At 37.9% G+C, this 22,573-nt stretch overlaps 1 protein-coding gene across 14 annotated transcripts in view; it reads right to left on the bottom strand.

The window, feature by feature from the left end:
- Window positions 1–22,573, bottom strand: part of PPFIA2 (PTPRF interacting protein alpha 2) — a 484,065-nt gene that overhangs the window by 136,454 nt on the left and 325,038 nt on the right. For all 14 annotated transcript variants that reach the window (XM_043880420.1, XM_043880449.1, XM_043880465.1 and 11 more), the window contains one exon: window positions 11,991–12,107. In XM_043880420.1, coding sequence (XP_043736355.1) covers window positions 11,991–12,107 — 117 coding nt within the window. The remainder of the gene's footprint in view (window positions 1–11,990; window positions 12,108–22,573) is intronic.

A 22,573-nucleotide genomic window follows, 5' to 3' on the forward strand; every position in this document is an offset into this window, starting at 1 on the left:
AGTCACAAGTCAACAGGGAAATGGTACTGATAAACCTATTTGTAGGGCAGGAATAGAGACACAGACATAGAGAACAGACCTGTGGACACAGTGGAGGAAGGGGAGGATGGGACGAATTGAGAGAGTAGCATTGAAACAGATATTATCATATGTAAATGTTTACTAGAAGGACTGATGTTGAAGCTGAAACTCCAATACTTTGGCCACCTGATGCGAAGAACTGATTCACTGAAAAAGACCCTGATGCTGGGAAAGATTGAAGGCAGGAGGAGAAGGGGATGACAGAGCATGAGATGGCTGGATGGCCTCACCGACTCGATGGACATGAGTTTGAGTAAGCTCTGGGAGTTGGTGATGGACAGGGAGGCCTGGTGTGCTGCAGTCCATGGGGTCGCAAAGAGTCAGACACGACTGAGCGACCGAACTGAACTGAATTGAAAACAGATAGCCAGTGGGAAATTGCTGTATAACAGGAAGCTCAGCCTGGTGCTCTGTGACAACCTAGAGGGGTAGGGTGTGGAGGGGGGATGGGAGGGGGGATCAGGGGAGAGAAGACGTATGTATACTTATGGCTGATTAACAGTGTGGTACGGCAGATATCAACTGGCACAAAGGAGTCAACAGGAGGCCAGTGTAGCTGGGGTGAGGGAAGAGGTGACGTCAGAAGATGAGGGAGGTCACATCATGTAGTGGGCATGCTCCGTTGCTCAGTCCGTTTGTACTCTTCGCCACCCTATGGACTGTAGCCCGCCAGTCTCCTCTGTCCACGGAATTCTCCAGGCTGGAATACTGGAGTGGGTTGCCATTTCCTACCCCAGGGATCTTCCCAAACCAGGGATTGAACCCACAGCTCCTGCAGCTCCTGTTACTACCGCACCACCTGGGAATCCCCATAAATCATGTAGAGTCTTGTGGTAAATAGGAAACATTTGCAGAGTTTCGAGTATATGATTGACATGTTCAGATTTAGGTTTTAAAAATCACTGATTCATGCCATGTTAAAAATAGACAGTAAGAGCCCCTGAGAGAAGCAGAGAGCCTTGGAAGGAGTCTGACTACAGTAATCCAGGTGAGAAATGATAGTGGTTTAGGGCAGAGTGCTAACTGGAGGTGGTGAGAAGTGGCAGATTCTAGACATATTTTGAAAGTAGAACAAACAGAATTTCTGTACAGTTTGATGTGTGGTATGAGACATAGGTGGCTCAGCTGGTTAAAGAATCCGCCTGCAGTGTGGGAGACCTGGGTTTGATCCCTGGGTTGGGAAGATCCCCTGGAGAAGGGAACGGCTATCCACTCCAGTATTCTGGCCTGGAGAATTCCATGAACTGTATAGTCCATGGGGTCACAAAGAGTCGGACACGACTGAGTGACTTTCACTTTCACTTTCATGAGACGTAGGGAAGACCTGAGAGTGACTCCAAATTCTTTAGATTGAGCAACTGGAAAGGTGAGATTTACATCATCTGAGATAGAGCAGATGCAGGGAATTTTGGAGGGGAATTTCAAAAGATAAGTTGTTTTGACATTTTAAGGTTCAATGTCTTTTAGATATATTAGTGGAGATAGATGTTCAAGAGGCAGGTGAATATATATGCTTGGTTTTCGGGTCTGAACTAGAAGTAAAGATTTATAAGTCATTCGCACACAGATAGCATCTATGATATACGGATGATTGAAATCACTGAGAGAAAAGATGGAGGACTAAATCCCTGGATTATCCCAACATTAAGAATTCAAGAAGAAAACAGGAAGCAACTCTAAATAGAGTATAATCTATAAAAAACACTGAACTACTATGCTGTACATCTGAAACTAATATTAACATAATATTTGCATCAACTATACTTCAATAAACAAATAAATATTAGAGCAAGATCTGACCATGAGAATGTAATCTTTCTTGAATCTGAAGAAATCTTGGAAAGTATATAGGAGTTTCTATTTTATGGGAATAGGAGTTTAAAGCAAATTTAATGCAACTCTCATTGAACATGAATATCTAGATGCATTAAAAAAAATCAAGAAGAATATTATCCAGGAAGGGAGACGGAGACAGAATAACTGGTGGGGTAACAGAAAAACAGAGTATACTTTCCTGTCCTGCAAATGAAAAATAAAAATGAACCTAGAAGGAAAGAATAAATTAAACAGTTATGCATCCACACATGCACACTCAGCTGCTCAGTCATGTCCGACTCTTTGTGACTCCATGGACTGTAGCCCACCAGGCTCCTCTGTCCATGGGATTGTCCAGGCAAGAACACAGGAGTAGGTTGCCATTTCCTCCTCCAGGTGATCTACCCAAGGATCAAACCCTCATCTCCTATGTCTCCTGCATCAACAGGTGTGTTCTTTACCACTCAGCTACCTAGGAAGACCCTAACAACTATGACATTAACTCAAAAAGGGCTGAGCATTGGTCACTGTATTTAGCAACATAAAATCAGTGATGATGGGAACAGGAGATGTTCCTGTGCAGTGATGGAGCAAAGACCTCCCTGGAGTAGGTTTATAAAGAAAGCAACCATGGACAGTGAGTAGACCACTATTTTGAAGAATTTTGCTACATAGGGGAGTAAAAAATGAAGCAATAGCTGATAGTATAAGTAGGACCAAAAGAGAATTTCTTTTGAGTTGAAGAACTTAGTATGTTACAACAATGGGATATACGAAGAAAAAAAAGGAAGACAAAGGAGAGCACAGTAAGAATTGCTGGAGAAGGACATGTGACTAAGGGACTTTCTTGACGGCTCAGCAATAAAGAATCCACTTGCAATGGAGGAGACGCAAGAGATGTGAGTTCAGTCCCTTGTGGAGAGGAGCCCTTGGAGGAGAAAATGGCAACCCATTCCAGTACTCTTGCCTAAAACATCCCGTGGACAGGGAGCCTGTCACATTGCAGGCCGGACAAAACTGAACATGAGCATGCACACCTGAGCAGATGACTGGGGAAACACCGACGTGGGTGTAACATGGTTTTCTTTGTCTGAGGTCTTTTTTTAAAAGTTCTTAAAGGCTTATACTTCTGTCTGAAAAGCTCCTTCATGCTTCTAGATACCTGGCTGGATTTCAAACTTCATAAATAGTTGTATATTTCAAAATTCATGAAATCATGTAGTTTTTATGATACCTTTTTCACCCATGTTCACTTTTAATATTTATATACTTGTTACACTATTTATCTTGGCTCCTCCTTCTCACAAGCTATGTGACTTTAGAGCCAATAATCCTTGCTCTACAAATCTCACAGGGTTATTACGGAGATCAAACAAAACAATTATATAAAAGCACTTTAGAGGGAGGTGGGAGGGGGGATCGGGATGGAGAATACGTGTAAATCTATGGCTGATTCATATCAATGTATGACAAAACCCACTGAAATGTTGTGAAGTAATTAGCCTCCAACTAATAAAAAAAATAAATAAATTAAAAAAAATAAATAAAAAAAAATAAAAGCACTTTTGGAAACTGTAAAGGGCTTTACAGAAGTTATTTATCTTGTTCTCATTGGCATGTAGCCCTTTTGTTAATGAGGCTTATGGACAACTTTGAAGAACAGTCTGCCTATCTTTAAAATTCCAGAGCCACTATTAGGGAATATTTTTCAGAATACTCATCTTGGCATGTGCAATTCTCCTGCAGATTAATAAGATTTTTGGTCATACAAATTTAGGAAACACGGAATAGCATTAATATGTAGTCCTGGGGAATTTGAATAAATACTACAGTAAAGATAACAGTTCAAAATTGTATAGCATAATATATCTTAATATTCTCATCCCCAGGAAATCTCTTTTTGGGGGGAAATGGGTTCTATAAAACACCCATTAAATTTCTGGAGAACTATAGCTTTATGAGAAACGTTAAGATGGATAAACCCTACCAAAGTGAAAAATAAAATTAGGTCAATTGCAAACATCTGAATGATAATCTTAAAAATTCTCCTGAATTGACTTAAAGATCAGACAAAACAATGCCCAGGGAAGGAAAAGTACTTGTTCTTCTCTGTCTCCCTATATGAAAGCAGAGTCCTTGGCACAAAAGAGACACTCAGATTATACCAACAGGACAGAGGTAAATGAACAAACTTTCTGTCAAACTCTTGTGAATCAGTCAGCCTTTTAAAGTCTGAAATTATCCTCCTTCAGCAAAGATGTGTTTATCCTGCTTCCCCTGGACCTGGGCTAACAATACAACTGATACTAAATCTGTTATTAAAGATAGAGGAGTCAATTTCACTTCCCATCTATTGAAAGCATAGTGAAACATAAAAACCCAGTCACTGCATTCAAAGGGTTTGTCTTGAACTTAATAAGTCTTCACACAACATTAGAAGATTTTTGCTTCTTATTTTTGCCATTGTTTATAAAAGATGGCTTTGGGTTACAATCTTCCTCTCCTATAACTCAGCTCCTATAAAGTTGATACAGGGTAACTTCCTGTGCCTATGGATGAACCATGAAACAGCCTAACCTTGCCTCTTCTGGGCCCTTTTCTAGCCAATCATAGACTTCTAGGCCACTCCAGCCTTATACATGTAAGGCTATATACTTGGACCCTCTATTTCCTGGGAGGTGCACCAATCCCAAAATGGCAAATTCACAAATCTCATCCGTTTGTTTGGCTCCAATGCTTAAAAATTCAGTTGATGGATAAAAGGAAATTGTACACTTTACTATAATGTCAATATGAGGAATTACATCACTGCATATGGGATCAACACACAGAAGAAACCATTCTGTTAGGGCTGCACCTTTTCCGGCTCAGTCGTGTCCGACTCTGTGACCCCACGGACTGCAGTCCCCCAGGCTCCTCTGTCCACGGGATTTCCCAGGCAAGAATACTGGAGTGGGTTGCCATTTCCTCCTCCAGGGAATGCTTCCTACCCAGGGATCAAACCCAAGTCTGGAGTCTCCTGCACTGAATTCTTTACCACTGAGCCACCTGGGAAGCCTGATTAAGAGGTAAAAAAAAAATCCAAGGATAATTACCTTTGAAACAGAGAAGAAACTGGAGCTTAACAATTAATAAAGTAAGCCACAATTAAGAAAGAATTGAATTTTTGGATGAATAGTTACTGAAAGTAGTTGACATGGGGTGAGGAAAGTGTATAAAAATTGGCAAAAACAATTAATTAATGGAGATATCCCGATGGATAAGGGATTTCAGCTGTAACACAGTAGTGATCTTCAAAAGAATGGCATTTGTGTTAATGGTCTTTTATAGTATTTTTAAAATAGATATGTAGTATATTCATAAGCCAAACATTTAAATGTATAGCTAATAGGTTTGTGTGAGACTATGTAGAATCTGCATACTATAGTATTTCATAATGCAGTGCAATAGTGTGAGGAAATCTGTCATCACTGAGGAGCACACTGATCACAAAGTTATATTACCTTTTTCTAAGTGCCCATTTTTGTTATTGGTGGTTCAGTCTAAAACAGTCCTGCATCACTAAGAATCCACAAAACCCTTAATTTTGGTAAAAGCACATTCCATATTTCATCTTTTATAAAACTTCAGAGTTCTTTACGCACAGAATGTAACCATTAGACACTTAATTACTAGATTTTTTGATCTGAGAGTTATTCTTGCCACCGATCCTTCATTTTGTTTTACATGTTTTTGGCCAAAGCTCTTCTGCCTACCTGGCAGGAATTAAAGAAGTGAAAAAAATGCAAACAAAAATCTATTTCTGATTTTATATTTACTCAGCTTGCACATTTACATTGACTGTTACCCAATTATTCTGCTGTATTTTATTAAATAACAGCTGCAAATTAACGTCAAATTCTAAGAGGAATGAATAATGACAGCAGTGCTGTTGAAAAGGGAAGCATCAGCTCGGTTCACTAAGAGTGCCTACGTGCAAAGTGGGGTGACAGACAGAGAAACTTGAGAGGTGCGTGGAGGCCAGCCCGCTGGGGAGGGCTCTCCTGTGACGTGCCAAGGATGCACGGTGTGATCACTGAAAGATCAGCCGCCCACTTCACCCTGAGCTCGAGGACCACAGTAATCTCTTAGTCACTGATGAACACCAAATATCAAAATGCATTGTCTAAAGTATAACTACTGTTTTGTGAGACTTCAGTTTCACACACACACACACACATACACACACACAGATATATATAAATATATATATACACATGTGAACATAAAAGTGCATAGTAAAATGTTGCAACTGAATTACATTTTATATAGTGGGTAGCAGACAGGTGGGTCCTTAGTGTTTGTGGAACCCAAGGCAAAAGAACAAAGAGAATAAAAAAGAACAAAGAAGCTTACACGCCATAAATCCAAATATGTAACAATTTTTTATTTGACAGTCAAATAAGAAAATCATCCTACTATCTTCCTTGAAATAATACCTTTCACACTGACTTTAGGTTAGATTTGAATGAATAATTCTAATGAAGTTCCACCGCAGAACTTAGTTACCCAGATATGGCCCTAGACTGTAGCCTGCTCTCCATCTCTTTCCAGCCTCAGCTCCTCCCAGAATCCTGGTCTGCTTTATCTGCACAAACAGTGCCTCTAAAAACATGTGTCCCTTAGCCTCTTCTGAGGTCCAGAGGTGGGAGCACTGGAGTGGGGGAGAGACAGACACTGCTCCTAGGAAGAAACTCACAAAGGCTCTGGAGGGTAAGGTCTGTTTGGTCAGAAAGCCTGGGCAGCCAGGAACTTGGCAGGCTGTCAGGAAGGGGTGCAATTTCTCCCTGGGCCCATCCTCAGAGAGGGGCACGAGGCGCCAGGGAAAGACCCCGCTCAACTGTGGACCCCTCTTGCCTGGGTTTAAAGACCATACTCATAGCAGTCAAAGTCTGTAAATGCCGCTGTCTTTGAGCACCTGTTCAGAGTAAAAAAGAATAAAACTGGGAGATTTGGGGGAAAAAACATTGAATTTTTTTTAAAAGCATATTCTTAAATAGACTAAAATAATTCTAGAAAACAAGTACATATGCATAATTATGAAAGACTAAACGTTCAGAAAAAAATAATATTGGATTAGAATGACTTTTCAGAAACCAATAATAACACCTAGAGAAAGCATCCTGGCATGAAGGAACATGCGAGCACAAAGCAGGTGAGAAGACCAAAGTTCTGGTCCTCCTCTGGACAAATAAGAGTAGGATTCACTTAATCCTACTTAGTCTAAACAGACCTCAATATCATTGGCTATAAAATTAAGAAAAAGGGAAAAAAAATCTCTAACTGGTTCAGAAGTCTGATATGAGAAAAAATGATAAATGGATATAAAGATGTAGGACAAATGATTCGCTCAGAAATATCTAATCAAGATGCTTGCACGTTGAAAACCCTTCCCATTGCTCTGAAAATAAAGCTGGACTTCCTACTGCAGCCAACTAGACGGATCGTCAGTGGTCTGGCACACCACTGCCCCTGTCTCCTGCTTCTCCCTCTCCTGACAATCAGGCTCCAGTTACTCGGCCCTCCTTTCTTCCCAGGAGAGTGCCCAAGAAGTTCTTCCCCGTGGTCAGAGCACGGGCACGTAGTGTGTCCTTCGTTTCAGGAACTCTCGACACTTTTCCACAGACTCCCTGTGCTCCTTCAAGGTTCCAGTTCAAACACCACCTCCTGAGAAGCCATTCAGTGCCCTGCCTACTTAGCAACCTTCACATCGACCTTGCCCCTGCCCCTTGATCACATTCATTTCCCTTTATGTGTATGTGCTTATTTTACTTACCTCTGCCCCATTCATTAGCATTCCCACCACCCAGAACAGAACCTATTTCTGAGCACTTCAGTAAGTTCACCGCTAAATATTTACTGAAAAATGAATGACCATGAGAACATGGTATTAATAAATACAATGACCTCAGTGCTTATCTATTGCTTGTATTCTTTACAACGAAGTTACAAGCAAGGCATGACTAGTTACCTGTAACTGATGCTCAGGGAGGTTGTAGCATAAAGACACCAGCTACTATTTAAATGGCACAGATGGGATTTGAAGCCAGGTCTACTGACTTCAACCAAATTACTATTTCACGCGGCCTCACTGACACCTCCTATCACAACTGATGCATCTCTCCTTTAAACTCTATTATCATTTTTGACATCACTTTATTCATCACGTTTTGCAATATTAATTTGGGCAGATTATTTTCACTCCTGCAAAATTTAGTCACTATGTCTTCTGAATCTCAATCACTGTCTAACATTCTACTCATCCACTCACTTAGCAAACATTTTCAGCTGAAAAAAATAACTGCAAGTAGAGTTATAAGTCAGGAGCATTATTACCTCTTTTACCAGAGCAGTGTGTTTACTAAATTTCTTCCACACGTTAACTCCCCTGTAGAAAGCAACAGGAAGAGAAACTTATTGGTCCTAGTCTGAACCTTTCATGAGGCAAAATTTAGTGTTCTGAAAAACTGTTATTATCCTGTGGATATTTATGTTCTTCTAGAACAAATGATTAAATATGTGGCATAAAGGAACAGACCTGTTTCAGTTAAACTTATTTTTTCATTTTTATTTTTTAAATGTTGGTAATAATTACACAACTTTTCTATGAGTAATAGGCCTGTTTCAGAGTGTTCTTTGTAAGACTATTTTTATCAACTATTTTGTCAACAGAGGGTTGAAGCCACTGATGTAAAACATCTCCTGTTGGCTAATAACCCACTCTGACCATGTAATTTAAATAACTTTACTGCCCTAAGAAAGAGCAATCCTTGTGACTAGGATTTATCTGGCACTTTCTGACAGTTCCACAGTATCTAGTAATAGTTTTGTGATTTCCCCTCCAACAACCACTTTGCAATTTATACACTAATACTACAGTCATCCTACACTGATAACCTTCATTACACAGACACTCCCCCAAATAATACTCTTTCCCTTTGTTTTAATATACTTTCTAAATACTCCTTATAGAAAAATTAAGTGTAAGGAATTAAATTACAACCTTCTAACACTTGTTTTTTTTTTTAACACTTGTTATTCAATGGTATAAACGCACTTTAAATAATCCTGTTAGAAGGGATACTTTTGAAAAGATTTATAATGTTCATATATATAATTTAAGTATTTATAGCAGGATGATAAAATAATACTTAGGATATTATGTCATCTTTTATCAAAAAATGTAGGCAGCTAGAAGATGAATAAGTTTTGGGGATCTAATATATAAATTGGTGACTATAGATAATACTGCAACTATACTTGAGAATTACTAAGAGAGTAAATCTTGAAGCTTCTCATGACACACACACACACACACACACACACATAGAGACACGGTGATGACTGCATCAACTAATCTTATCATGGTAATCATTTTACATAATTATACAAAATCATCACACTGTATACCTTAAACTCATACAATCTGCATACCAAACCACCATATTGCATTCCTGAAACTTACATAATCTTATATGTCAATTATATCTCAATAAAGTTGAAAACAAAAGAAATGTCAGGTAGAGAAATGTGATATAAATTAAAATTTAAAGTACTTTCTTGAATAATCTCAAGAGTAATATGAATTAAAGCACAGATTACTTATTTTTAAAATTAAAAAATACATATGACATATATTTTAGGATTATATTTCAGGATAGGTACATGATATTTTGAAATATCCTAGTATACCATTACTCCGAGCATTTGGAAATCATTCTTCCTACAATTCAAGGAAATTGAAAAACAGAATACTGTTAATTACAGTATTTAAAAATCTTTAATCCATGTACATCCATTCTATACACCCATTTAAAAAGAGTGAGTTAGCAATGGCACAGAATTCCTCTTCTGCACTGGCTGAAATGCCTTCCCCCAGAACAGGAAGGCAAAGACAGTTAAAGAGAAGTTCTTCGAGTTTTAAAATACTCAGAATCCCCCACACATACACCACTACCTGTTGAGTCCAACAGAGACAAACATCATTTATTTGTAGGTTCTCATCCTAATTCTGTAATTAGTTTCTAAAAATCAATCTGACATCAATTGTCTTATATTCTATAATGCCTGAATATTTAGGGGTTATATTTCAAAGAAATAAATTTGCAAACAAAATACATATATGAGTACTCCTCACTCCCCAGAAGTACTAGAGAAATGCTTTAAGCATCAAATGGTTTGCTAGCAAATAGATACGGTCTACACGTATACATCCATGGTGGATTCATGTCAATGTATGGCAAAACCACGACCATATTGTAAAGTAATTAGCCTCCAATTAAAATAAATAAATTTATATTGAATAAAAAAACACTTGTTATACCTTTGAAAGTATATTTTTTAAATTTTAGTTTGGATTAGCATAATGTGGCATCGTTATATTGTGAAGATTTCTAAGAAAAAGACTAAATGACCATAAAGTTCATTTTCACATCCAAAACAGTGTGACTATGTAATTCTCTGAGAAAAGATGTATCACTGTATCACTGATGACATAATTAAACTGAAACAGTAATATAAAAATGGCATGCTAGTTTCCTAAACTATTTTGTGTAGATGCCTTATTTTTGAGAGCTTGGTGGTTTATTTACTGAGTTAATGTCACTTAACTTATCTAAAGAAAAGAGAAATAAGTTTTATTCAAATTTGAAATATAGCTCATGAAATCTGGCTGTCAGATTGTAGCTTATTTTTAATACCTAGCTTAAGATTTCTATAAAATACATGGATAAAGGCTAAAATACAAAGGCCTTTAACGAAGAGTTGCTTCTCAGCCACCAGAATTGGTGTTCCTGGGAAATTAGCTTGATTTACTGGACTTCTTTTGCTTTAACACTTAAAGGAGGAAACATAAGAAGCCCTTTCACTTGTTTCAATTGGACAAATAAGAAAATGTGCAATTTATTTTATGGTAAGAAGTCTAGGGCTTCCCTGGTGGCTCAGCAGTAAAGAATCCACCTGCAATGTAGGAGATGCAGAGATGCAAGTTTGATCCCTGGGTCAGGAAGTTCCCCTGGAAAAGGATATGGCAACTCCCTCCAGGATTCTTGCCTGGAAAATACCATGGACAGGAGCCTGGTGGGCTACAATCCATGAAGTCTCAATGAGTCGGACACGACTTAGTGACTAAACAACAAAGGTCGAGTACTATTTGTATTGTGGTCCATTCACTTGCCTCTTAATCTCTATGTTTTAAAACCTCTTGATATTAACAATGATACTAGTTTAGATACCTGCTTCATGAGCTCTTGATGACTAAGGAGTTCAGCCATTCAAAGCTATAACTTGCAAACACCCAGGAGATGGTCCAAGCCTCATGCACAGGATGTACAAATACCTATATTTAATATTCATGTGATTCCAGGTCTACCAGCAACTGACCTTCTTTCTCTTGTGCTGGGAACAAGTGGTTCAGCACAGAATAGCGCAGAAAGGCGCCAGAAGAGACTGTAGGTTTCCTTGATCTTGGTCTATGCCCCACCCACAAGGAAACTCAATTCCTTCTAAAAAAATAGCAAAAGTTGGATGACTTCAGATATCCTTTCTTGTAATTTCTCATTAACAGAGGTACTGCTAGAGTACCTCTAGCATCAAACACATGGAAAATGAAAAGTCAAATAAGATATTATCAACATTTTCTGCAGTGATAAGCCACAGATAAGTCACCAACTATACATAAAGCCACTTATAAATCAAACATTTTACTTTAAACAGTCCTGGATATATATTACTAATATATATATATACACACAGGCATATTTATTCAATTAGAAATATGTTCAGTCAGGTATATAATTAAATTCTTAAGAGAATCAAGTTAATAACAAGTAATCAGAAATTCAAATATATATATATATATGCACATAAACCCACACACATTATTTTTGAGAAAATCAGATTATGAGCAATTAATGATAAGGGAAATCATAAGGTACTTTTGACCAAGTCAAAACATAGTAATGTTTATTACAAGAATTACACAGATATTTCATATTCCTATTAAAGGATATAGCAAGTAAACATTTCCATGTAAGAGCATGTCATATGCATGATACCTTTTCATGGACTTTCTGGCCAGGTTCCATCCCTTCAAGATGTTCAGATTCTGTGGATCCCTCACTTGATACCATTTTTCTTTGTATATGAACATTTTGTTCACGCAAGGCAACAATCTGAAAAATAAAAACATTGTGCCTTTAAAATCTAAAATACCAACATGAAGTATAAAAATATCTGAGTTTACTTGAATGTGGTTAAGAACTAGTAAATACAAACAAATAATCATAATAAACATTAAATTGTGCTCATTATTTCATAAATATTTCTAAAATTTAGATTAGCATTTTGAAAAATATTTATAATATTTATGGAATATAAAATTTACTTAAAATATTTTCTAGTTGGAAAATGTATCTATCAAGTTTGAAATTTTTGTAAAGTGGTAGGATCCATGAGTTATTAATTGAGAAATTCTTAGTTTATGAGATGTAATAAAATTCATATTAGTCTGAATCCTTAATGTATATAAAAAAAATAAAGACTGAATACTGAAGACCAATTATGAGCACATTCATCTTCCCTAAGAGACAGTACATCTACAGTTTTAAAACAAGCAAATAAATAAACTGGACTTAATTTTGTACCACTATATAAGCACTTAAGAGTTAAATTGGTCTCACTGTCATTATTTTAACAGTCATTATCTTAGTAGTTCTAGTCCAATTATAGTTAATTTACAAAAAAAATTATCAGAAGGCAATTAATTCTTGTAAAACATTAGCTCAGTTCGATACACATGATACTTTGAACTAAGAAACAGATTCTCAGATAGTTGTAGTTTAAGTGATCTTAATAATGTACAGAGTGGAGAATCATATTCTAGCATTTTAAAATGGTGTTTTAAAATATATTTGCTATTTACACGTATTATTTCAAAAGTCTTTTACATTATATCAATACCACAAGTTATTCGTTTCTTGGCAAATTTTATTATAATATCAACTTAGATATTGAGTCAGTATTGGTTCTAGGGGAAATTAATGTCCATTGTATTCAGTACACAATAAATATTGAATGATATTAAACTCATATGTTGAAATTATAAGATGAACATGTCACATAGACAAATAATTATCAAATAAACCAAAGACATCAAGAGACTGGTTATTTGTCCGACTGTCTGCCACTGTTGCCTGTACGCCAATGGTGTATTCTTGAGAAAAAGTGATTTTGCGTATGACCTCCAGCAGTTCAACACACATTTCTTAAGGGCATATCAACATAATGAAGAACAACTCTGCAAAGGTTCATCTCTCTTGAAGTACTGCGACCACCAAATAACTGGTTCCCTAAAATACCATTCTTGCCCATCTACAATCTATTATCCACAAAGCAGCCAGATTCATCTTCTAAATTTAAGTTATATCGTGTCGCTCTTTAGCTTTCCAAATAACCTCTCTGTTTTTCCCTATTTAGCATAATTTTAAACTTCGTGACCTTCAGGATCCTTTTGACTACAATGGATTCCTTTCAGTCCCTCAAACAGACTGGACACTTTCTCACTCAGAACTGAGGAACTTGCTCATCTTCCTATCTGAAGCATTCTTCCCAGCTCAAATTACACCTGACACAATCATATTTCAAAACTCAGCTGAAAAACATGCTCCTCAGAGAAAGTGTACCTAACCACTATATGTTTTATAATATATCTGTGTTTATTTCAGTGTGCACGTTACTCATTAAAATCTAATATTTTATTCCTTTATTTACTTACTCACTTTGCTTGTTTATTTAGCTAGCAGAAGTCCTAATGACATCTCATGGGAAAATAATTTTCAAAGGAATACCTTATTGAAGACAACATTTTCAAATGAAGCAGCACATCACATTAGTATGTGCAAAGATTCAACATAAATGTTGAATTAAATAGTGAATGGGTATGGAAAACCAAAGAATATAGATCTAATTTATTCAGAAATAACCATAGATAAAGATTCAGAGTGCTTGAGAATCTTCAGAGACGTTCCTCTCATGTTGGCATAGAAATGAATTACACCAAAGGAAAAGCAGGAGTGAAACAATCTCTGAATACACCATTTTTATATTACATTCTTAACATCTTGTCTCTTGCAGAAAGCAATAATACTATACTACTATCAGTACATAATAAAACTTTATTACGAAATTTTAAAAATTAAAGACTTGTATATTGAGATCTCACTAAGGCAACAACCAGCACCAGTGTAAGTCACTCAGTCATGTCCAGCTCTTTGCAACTCTATAGACTATAGACCACTAGGTTCCTCTGTCCATGGAATTCTCCAAGAAAGAATACTGGAGTGGGTAACCATTCCCTTCTCCAGGGGATCTTCCTGACTCAAGGATCGAACTAGAGCCTCCTACATTGCAGGCAGATTATTTATCATCTGAGCTACCGGGAATCACAGATAACATCCATGACTTAACAAATAATGTTAAGGCAAAGGTAACAACAAATTTAAAAATTCTTTGCATTTCCTTCCATTATTTAATTTACTTAGAAGTGAAGAGAGACCTTTTAAAAAAATTTCTCACTTTACAGAATAACTTCCATTCTTATAGTAATTCAGATAAATATCAAATATACCCTAGTGCCTAAAATAAAGTGTTCATCTGTAAACATTTACTGAAATGACTCAGTGAAAGGATGAATTAATGACCTTAACTAAAAAAGTCAAAATGTCAAATTCATATAGAAAACTTATGTCAATATGCTTGTGCCACTATGTTAAAAATTGCAAACTTTCAGTTTTTCATAACATATACCCATGACAATTCCAAGAAAGACAAACTTTTCAGCCACTAACATGCAAACTCTGCTTTTTCTAAAAAAACATCAATCTCACAAATTAAATTTCTGAAACTGGAGAACAGATGCAAAATCCTCTATATTCTCTATCATTTTAATATGGTTATATTCTGTTCTATTTTTGCCTAACAACAAATTATCCTGAGCAGTTCTGAAAGCAAAGCTTCAGCCTCTGATTTAATTGTAGGTGTTAATAAGCTTGATCCTTCCTTTCACACTGGGGAAGGTGAGAGGTTCTCTCCTGTGAATACTATTTTGATGGTTGGGCTCGCTCTTCTGTGTGTGTTCAAAGGGGCAGAGAAGGTCACCTAGAAATCTGTAGCTGAAGGTAGCATAGACCTCTTTAGGAAATTCTTCCGGCTGGCTTCACAAACGAATGCAGAAGGTGGCTTGGGAAGTATTTTACAAATAGCAAGTGGAATGAAAAGCGACTGATTCTCTGGGCTGTACTGACAGTGGATGCTCTTAAAGGGAGGGCTGAAGTGACTTGTCTGGAATCTCAAAGCAGGACTGAATCCCTCATTGCTAAACTGCTAAACCTACTACAAATAGGGTGGCGTGGTGGGTAAGAGGAATCATTCCTGGGGAGTCTCTATTGCTTACTCAGTTGCTATGTAACTGCAAGAATGTACTGGGAACCCACCATGTTAAACTATTTTCATCTGCAAATTAGGTCTTACGATCCACATTTAGCAAGTGATTAAACTGAGACAAAGAGAATTTGATGAGAACTAAGGAATCAAATAAAAGTCCTTATCTTTCAGTTTTTTACTTTATCACATTGTCTTACATGGCTTTGCATTTGGCCTCTGATAAGTCAGGGGAAATTAACAGTGGGTGAGGGTGGGTAGGAAGCATTTCTTTTCCAAGTACTGTTGTCTGCCCACCCTGGGCTCCCCTGTACTTCATTAAAGTTATGGACACCTCCCTGGAGAGATCCACCTGTAGGCAGAATTTTGCATGTATTTTTATGCATATCAATCCACTGAAGGCCCATGACACTCTGGTCAAGAGTCTTTCCACAACCATTTTAACTGATAAACCATGATTTGTCAAGTGTTTGTTGACATTTGTTTTTAAATGCCCAGAATTCATTCATATTTCTCTTGGTGATGACATCTTACATTTTCACTGGGGAATTTTCCTTCTCAGCTCTCATCCTGGACATCCTAGGTGGCGCTAGAGGTAAAGAACCTGCCTATTGATGCAGGAGATGTAAGAGATGCTGGTTCGAAGCCTGGGTGGAGAAGATCCCCTGAAGGAGGGCCTGGAAACCCACTGCAGTATTCTTGCCTGGAGAATACCATGGACAGAGGTGTCTGGGGCTGTAAAGAGTTGGACTTGACTGAAGCAACTTAGCACACACTCTAATCCTAGAGACATTGTCAGTCCAGCAGCCAGAGCCCATGGCAGATGGGGAGCGCGTGATCTAAGTCAGCAGCTTCCTTGAGAGAAGCTTCTGGCAGAATTATAGGGTAAGAGCCTCTTTCTAGTATGGAAGGTAGGCTAGTGGGATATGACCAGAGCATTGTTTGCCATCAGTTCCTCCTCAAAGAGAAGCAGGTAGAAATGATGGAGCCCTGGTGAATGACTTCTACTGCTGGTTTTAGCCATTCTTAAATCAATTTTATCCCTGGCATCTCCATAAAATGAGCCCTCAATTTTGTCTTTGTGCTTAAACTTTGTATTGATTTTCTGTCACTTGCAACTAGAAGCGTCCTTGCAAATATAACAGGGAACATGGAAGGCAACACAACACATTCAATATCGAAATGGGGATTTGGAAAAATGACTAAGAATTTATGAGTGAGGCAGTAGAAGACAACTTTTCAGTAGCCAGAAGAGCATGAGCTCTTTGTGTTCCTAGTGCTGCAGGCTGTTTAATATTCCTGGGGCAAAACATATCTGGAAGAAGATAAAAAATGACAGGTGACTCAGAAAGCTAAAGTATTTCAACTAAAACTCAGGCATCTGTGTGATTCTTGCTCTTCAGCTTATTGGTGTGTGCCTTGACCCTTCTTTGTGTTTCTTGATAGGTTATTAAGCTTCTGACAGCCTGACTCTGCTTCTAGGCACTCCCAAATCCATTATATTTCCAAGGCAACCTTCCAAATTATTATTTTTTTTTTTCTTTTAACCTTTGCCTCTGTCGGGTTGCTTTTGGCCCTTATCAATCTCTGAGAAGCTCTGATCTCACACAGTGGACTATGGGTGGTCTTGGTGGCCTATCTTCCAGTTAAGAAAATTACTCAGTGCTCATTCCTTTATTTCTATCAGACTATTTTGTCAGGAAACATTTAACAGGAGGCTTCCTGTGTGTTGTTTTGGATCTGTCATGAATCCTCTGTTCCTTATTAATTCCTGAATATTCAGGAATTAAGAGGAGAGCCAAGCCTCTCCTTGGACTGAGGAATCCATGCATTTCCTTCATTAGTTTTTCCATACGGTGAAAAGTAACTATTTACGACCCTCTTTTGATATGGATCGCCTTTTGGCCTTATGGCCTCTATTGCTCTTTGCTTCCTTGGTAAACTTGTAAAGTCTGGTCTCTTGATCTTTATCTAAAGAAGCTATTGGTATATATACTCTTACAGAATTCAATAAAGCACCCTTGTTCCTTCAGAGCTTGGGTCCCTGTGTCATTTCTCTCTCTCTCTCTCTCTCTCTGGCTGATTCCCTGGAGCGCGAAGGCCGGCTGCATAACCCAGGGAATACTAGCCTTTTTCCTTCTTTCACTTTCTTATCGTTGACTCCAGACCACCAGGTTCCAGTCCATTAAAGGACCCCAACATGTGGCGCCCGAACAGGAACCTGGTACACGTGGCAGATTCAGACGGAGTGACCCCAGGGCCTATTGAGGCTGGTAAGTACTAAGACGGGTCAATCGGTTGGGAGGCCCCCTCACTTTTCTACTCTACTTCATCACCTATTTAAAGTTCAGGGACTTTCAGTTTTGCGCCAGGAAATAGAGGCTTCCCTTCAGACAGTGGTTGAATGTAACCCTTGGTTCCCTGATGAAGGTAGTTTTGATTTAGAAATTTGGCATCGGGTCAAAGAGAATGTTGAATGAGCCACCAGACAGAGAAAAAATATTCTAATAGATTTCTGGCCCCTATGGGCTCTCATTAAAGCCATGATTCTGCCATTTCAAGGTAATTCTAGCCCTCCTGATACTCGACAACAGGCACAACACTTATACATGAATATGAATAGGATGATGAAGCCTTACAAAAGGCCCAATTAGGACAACATAAGACATTTCAGAATTTTCCTACTAACCCTGCCCCGGTTGCTCCAGAGCTCTTCCCCTGCCAGTGGGCACAAATCCCAAAGTCTCTCCTTTGATAGAACTTAATGAGTCTGGCAACGACTCCCTTAAGACACCTTTTAACATTAAAACCGACAACACCTTTCTGAATAACAATAATCTACCTCCACCTCGACAGAGGCTCTCTGAATTGCTAGCTTTGCAATCGCAAGTCTCTGAAGCCGATGGTCTCTCCGCTTTTCCAGTTTTAAGAAATGCTGACAATCAAGGGCAGACAATACCTCAATATGAAGGTATTAACTTTTTTCACATGCAACAAATGAAAAAAGCTGTAACTATGTATGGCCCACATTCACCTTTTACGAGAAAGATTCTAAATGCTATGGCATCTTCTATTGGAACCTTTATTCCCTATGATTGGCAAATTTTAATAAAAGCTCTCCTTAAACCAGGAGAATATATTCAATGGACAATGTGGTTTCAAGATATAGCCAGAGATCATGCTAACAAAAACCTCGAGCTGGCACTCCCCAAAACCAAATTACTTTGAAATGTTACCTGACACCAGACAATTTGACACTATAAAAGCTCAAATACAATGCCCTCCTTTGTTGCGTGGACAATTAAAAACAGTGGCCTTTAAAGCTTGAGATAAAATTACTCCACAAAAAAAAAAAAAAAAAAAACCTACAGGTAGTTACACTAAAATATTATAAGGACCTAATGAAACTTATGCTGATTTTTTAGCTAGATTCAGTTCAGTTCAGTTCAGTTCAGTTGCTCAGTCGTGTCCGACTCTTTGCGACCGCATGAATCGCAGCACGCCAGGCCTCCCTGTCCATCACCAACTGCCAGAGTTTACTCAAACTCATGCCCATCGAGTTGGTGATGCCATCCAGACATCTCATCCTCTGTCGTCCCCTTCTCCTCCTGCCCCCAATCCCTCCCAGCATCAGGGTCTTTTCCAGTGAGTCAACTCTTCGCATCAGGTGGCCAAAGTACTGGAGTTTCAGCTTCAGCACCAGTACTTCCAATACCCAGGACTGATCTCCTTCAGGATGGACTGGTTGGATCTCCTTGCAGTCCAAGGGACTCTCAAGAGTCTTCTCCAACACCACAGTTCAAAAGCATCAATTTTTTAGTGCTCAGCTTTCTTAACAGTCCAACTCTCACACCCATACATGACCACTGGAAAAACCATAGCCTTGACTAGATGGACCTTTGTTGGCAAAGTAATGTCTCTGCTTTTTAATAGGCTATCTAGGTTGGTCATAATTTTCCTTCCAAGGAATAAGCGTCTTTTAATTTCATGGCTGCAGTCACCATCTGCAGTGATTTTGGAGCACAAAAAAATGAAGTCTGACACTGTTTCCACTGTCTCCCCATCTATTTTCCATGAAGTGATGCGACCAGATGTCATGATCTTAGTTTTCTGAATGTTAAGCTTTAAGCCAATTTTTTCACTCTCCTCCTTCACTTTCATCAAGAGGCTTTTTAGTTCGTCTTTACTTTCTGCCGTAAGGGTGGTGTCATCTGCATATCTGAGGTTATTAATATTTCTCCCGGCAATCTTGATTCCAGCTTGTGCTTCTTCCAGACCAGCGTTTCTCATGATGTACTCTGCATATAAGTTAAATAAGCAGGGTGACAATATACAGCCTTGACATACTCCTTTCCCTATTTGGAACCATTCTGTTGTTCCATGTCCAGTTCTAACTATTGCTTCCTGACCTGCATATAGGTTTCTCAAGAGGCAGGTCAGGTGGTCTGGTATTCCCATCTCTTGAAGAATTTTCCACAGTTTATTGTGATCCACACAGTCGAAGGCTTTGGCATAGTCAATAAAGCAGAAATAGATGTTTTTCTGGAACTCTCTTGCTTTTTGGATGATCCAGCGGATATTGGCAATATGATCTCTGGTTCCTCAGCCTTTTCTAAAACTAGCTTGAACATCTGGAAGTTCTCGGTTCACGTACTGTTGAAGCCTGGCTTGGAGAATTTTGAGCATTACTTTACTAGCGTGTGAGATGAGTGCAATTGTGTGGTAGTTTGAGCATTCTTTGGCATTGCCTTTCTTATAGCTAGATTAGAAACTGCTATTTCCCGTACTGTAATTGAAAAAGAAGCTAAAAAGCAACTAGAGAAATTACTTGCTTATGAAAATGCAAATCAGAAATGTCAAAAGGCTATAGCCCCAATTCATGAGACAAGGACTATTATTGATTATTTGAAGGCTTGTCGCAATCTAACATCAGAAACTCAAAAAATGCAAATGCTAGCTGAGACAATGACTGCTTGCTTTAATAGGAAAAATGAAGGATGCTTTACATGTAGAGATAAAAACCATTTAAAAAGGGACTGCCCAAAGAAAGCTAATAAAAAACCTCCAGAAGTCTGCCCCCCCTGCCGTAGAGAAATGCATTAGGCCAAAGATTGTAAATCTAAATTTTACAATGAAGGAAAACCTATTCTGGGAAACTCCAAGCAGGGGAACCCCCAGGTCCCCTTCAACAAAAACCAGGGGCAAATTCCATCTTTTCCCTCAAACCCTCAACATCTGGCACTGCTGCCATCGATATACCAGCCCTAGATGACTTTCTCCTTTACCCTCAAGCTCCTCTACCCTCTAGAATACCTACCAGGCCTTTTGGGCCCCTGCCCCCACAAACCTTCAGTCTTTTACTTGGCCGATCTAGTTTGACTTCTAAAGGGATTACTGTTCACCCTGGAGTAATTGATTCAGATTATAAAGGAGAAATTCAAATTATGATGTTATCTCAGATTTTATGGCCATTCAAAAAGGGAGACAAAATTGACTCCTTCTACCTTACATTTCTATTAACTCCTCTAATAATGTACGGATGGGCAGATTCGACAGTACAGATCAAAAACAGTCCTTATGTACATCATTGGTATCTGAATTTTCCCAACCAAATATAAATATCAAAATTAATGGTAAAAGGTTTTCTGGTCTCCTCGACACTGGATCTGATATTACTATTATTTCCAAACATCTATGGCCCAAATCCTGGCCTATACAAAAAATTTCTTGCCAAATTACAGGGATTTCTCAGTACAAGAGGTTTATCAGAGCACTCAAATTTACCCATGTGAGGGACCAGAAGGCCAACCTGCAACATTAAGACCTTATGTGATAGATGCACCCCTTAATCTAACAGGAAGGGACTTACTTATGCAATGACAAACTCAGATATACATTTCACATTTTCCCTAGGGGCCACTGCTCATTTAACAAATAATACAATTATTAAAATAACTTGGAAGAATGACGAGCCTATTTAGACAGAGCAGTGGCCCCTCACGAAAGAACAATTACAGGCGGCTAAAAAACTTATAGATACACAACTAAAATTAAAACCTATTGAAAAATCTTGTTCTCCTTGGAACTCTCCTATTCTATTATAAAAAAGAAATCTAATAAATGGCGTCTCCTAACAGATCTTAGAAAAGTTAATACATCTATGAACCTATGGGTGCATTACAACCAGGAATCCCATCACCTACCACTATTCCTCAAAATCAGCACATTATTATTATTGATTTGCAAGATTGCTTTTTTAATATACCTCTACACCTTACCATTACTTAGGGTTTGTTGTTAATAGACAACATATTACTCCCCAACTAACTCAGATCCATACTGATAAATTATTAACCTTAAATGATTTTCAAAAGCTCTTAGGTGGTATAAATTGGATTAGACCTTCTTTAGGCATTGCTAATTATCAACTGAATAACCTATTTAATACTTTAAAAGGAGATCCTGATTTAAATAGCCCTCGTTCACTTTCTCAAGAGGCACAAGAGGAACTCTATTTAGTGCAAAATAAATTATAAAAACAATCTGTTACTCACATCAAACTAGATTTACCTCTAAAATTATTTATACTCCCCACTCCATTCTCCCACAGAACTTCTTGCCCAAGAAAATCACCCAATAAAATGGATCTATACCGGTTTTAGGAAAATAAAGTCACTTACACCCTACCTTGATTTAATTGCTCTAGTCATTATCAGTGATAGAAATAAGACTAAAACTCTAATTGGCTCTGATCCTCATAAAATTGTAATACCTATCAATAAGTCTCAATTTGAAAATACATTACAAACTTCTACTGATTTCCAAATAGCTTTTCTGGAATATTTTGGAGAAATTTCACTTCATTATCCTTCTGGTAAGCTGTGAAATTTCTTCAAAAATACTAAGTTTATTACTTCCCACATTATCAGCTCACAGCCTATACCACAAGCTAAGGTTTTCTATATAGATAAAGCTAAAAACACCAAAGCTTCATTCTGGTCTCTTAAAAAATATTAAGTCTTTTATACTAAATTTCATTCTGCTCAACAAAATGAATTATATGCTCTTATTCAAGTTATTTACCTACATCCTTACCACATTAATATAGTCTCTGATTCTATATATTCAATTTTTGTATTAAAAAATATAAAAACCTCCACCATAAATTCCAATCAACCTATTATTCAACAACTCTTTTTCG

Source organism: Cervus elaphus, chromosome 3 (genome assembly GCF_910594005.1).
Source record: "Cervus elaphus chromosome 3, mCerEla1.1, whole genome shotgun sequence".
In the NCBI taxonomy this organism is placed as follows: Eukaryota; Metazoa; Chordata; class Mammalia; order Artiodactyla; family Cervidae; genus Cervus; species Cervus elaphus.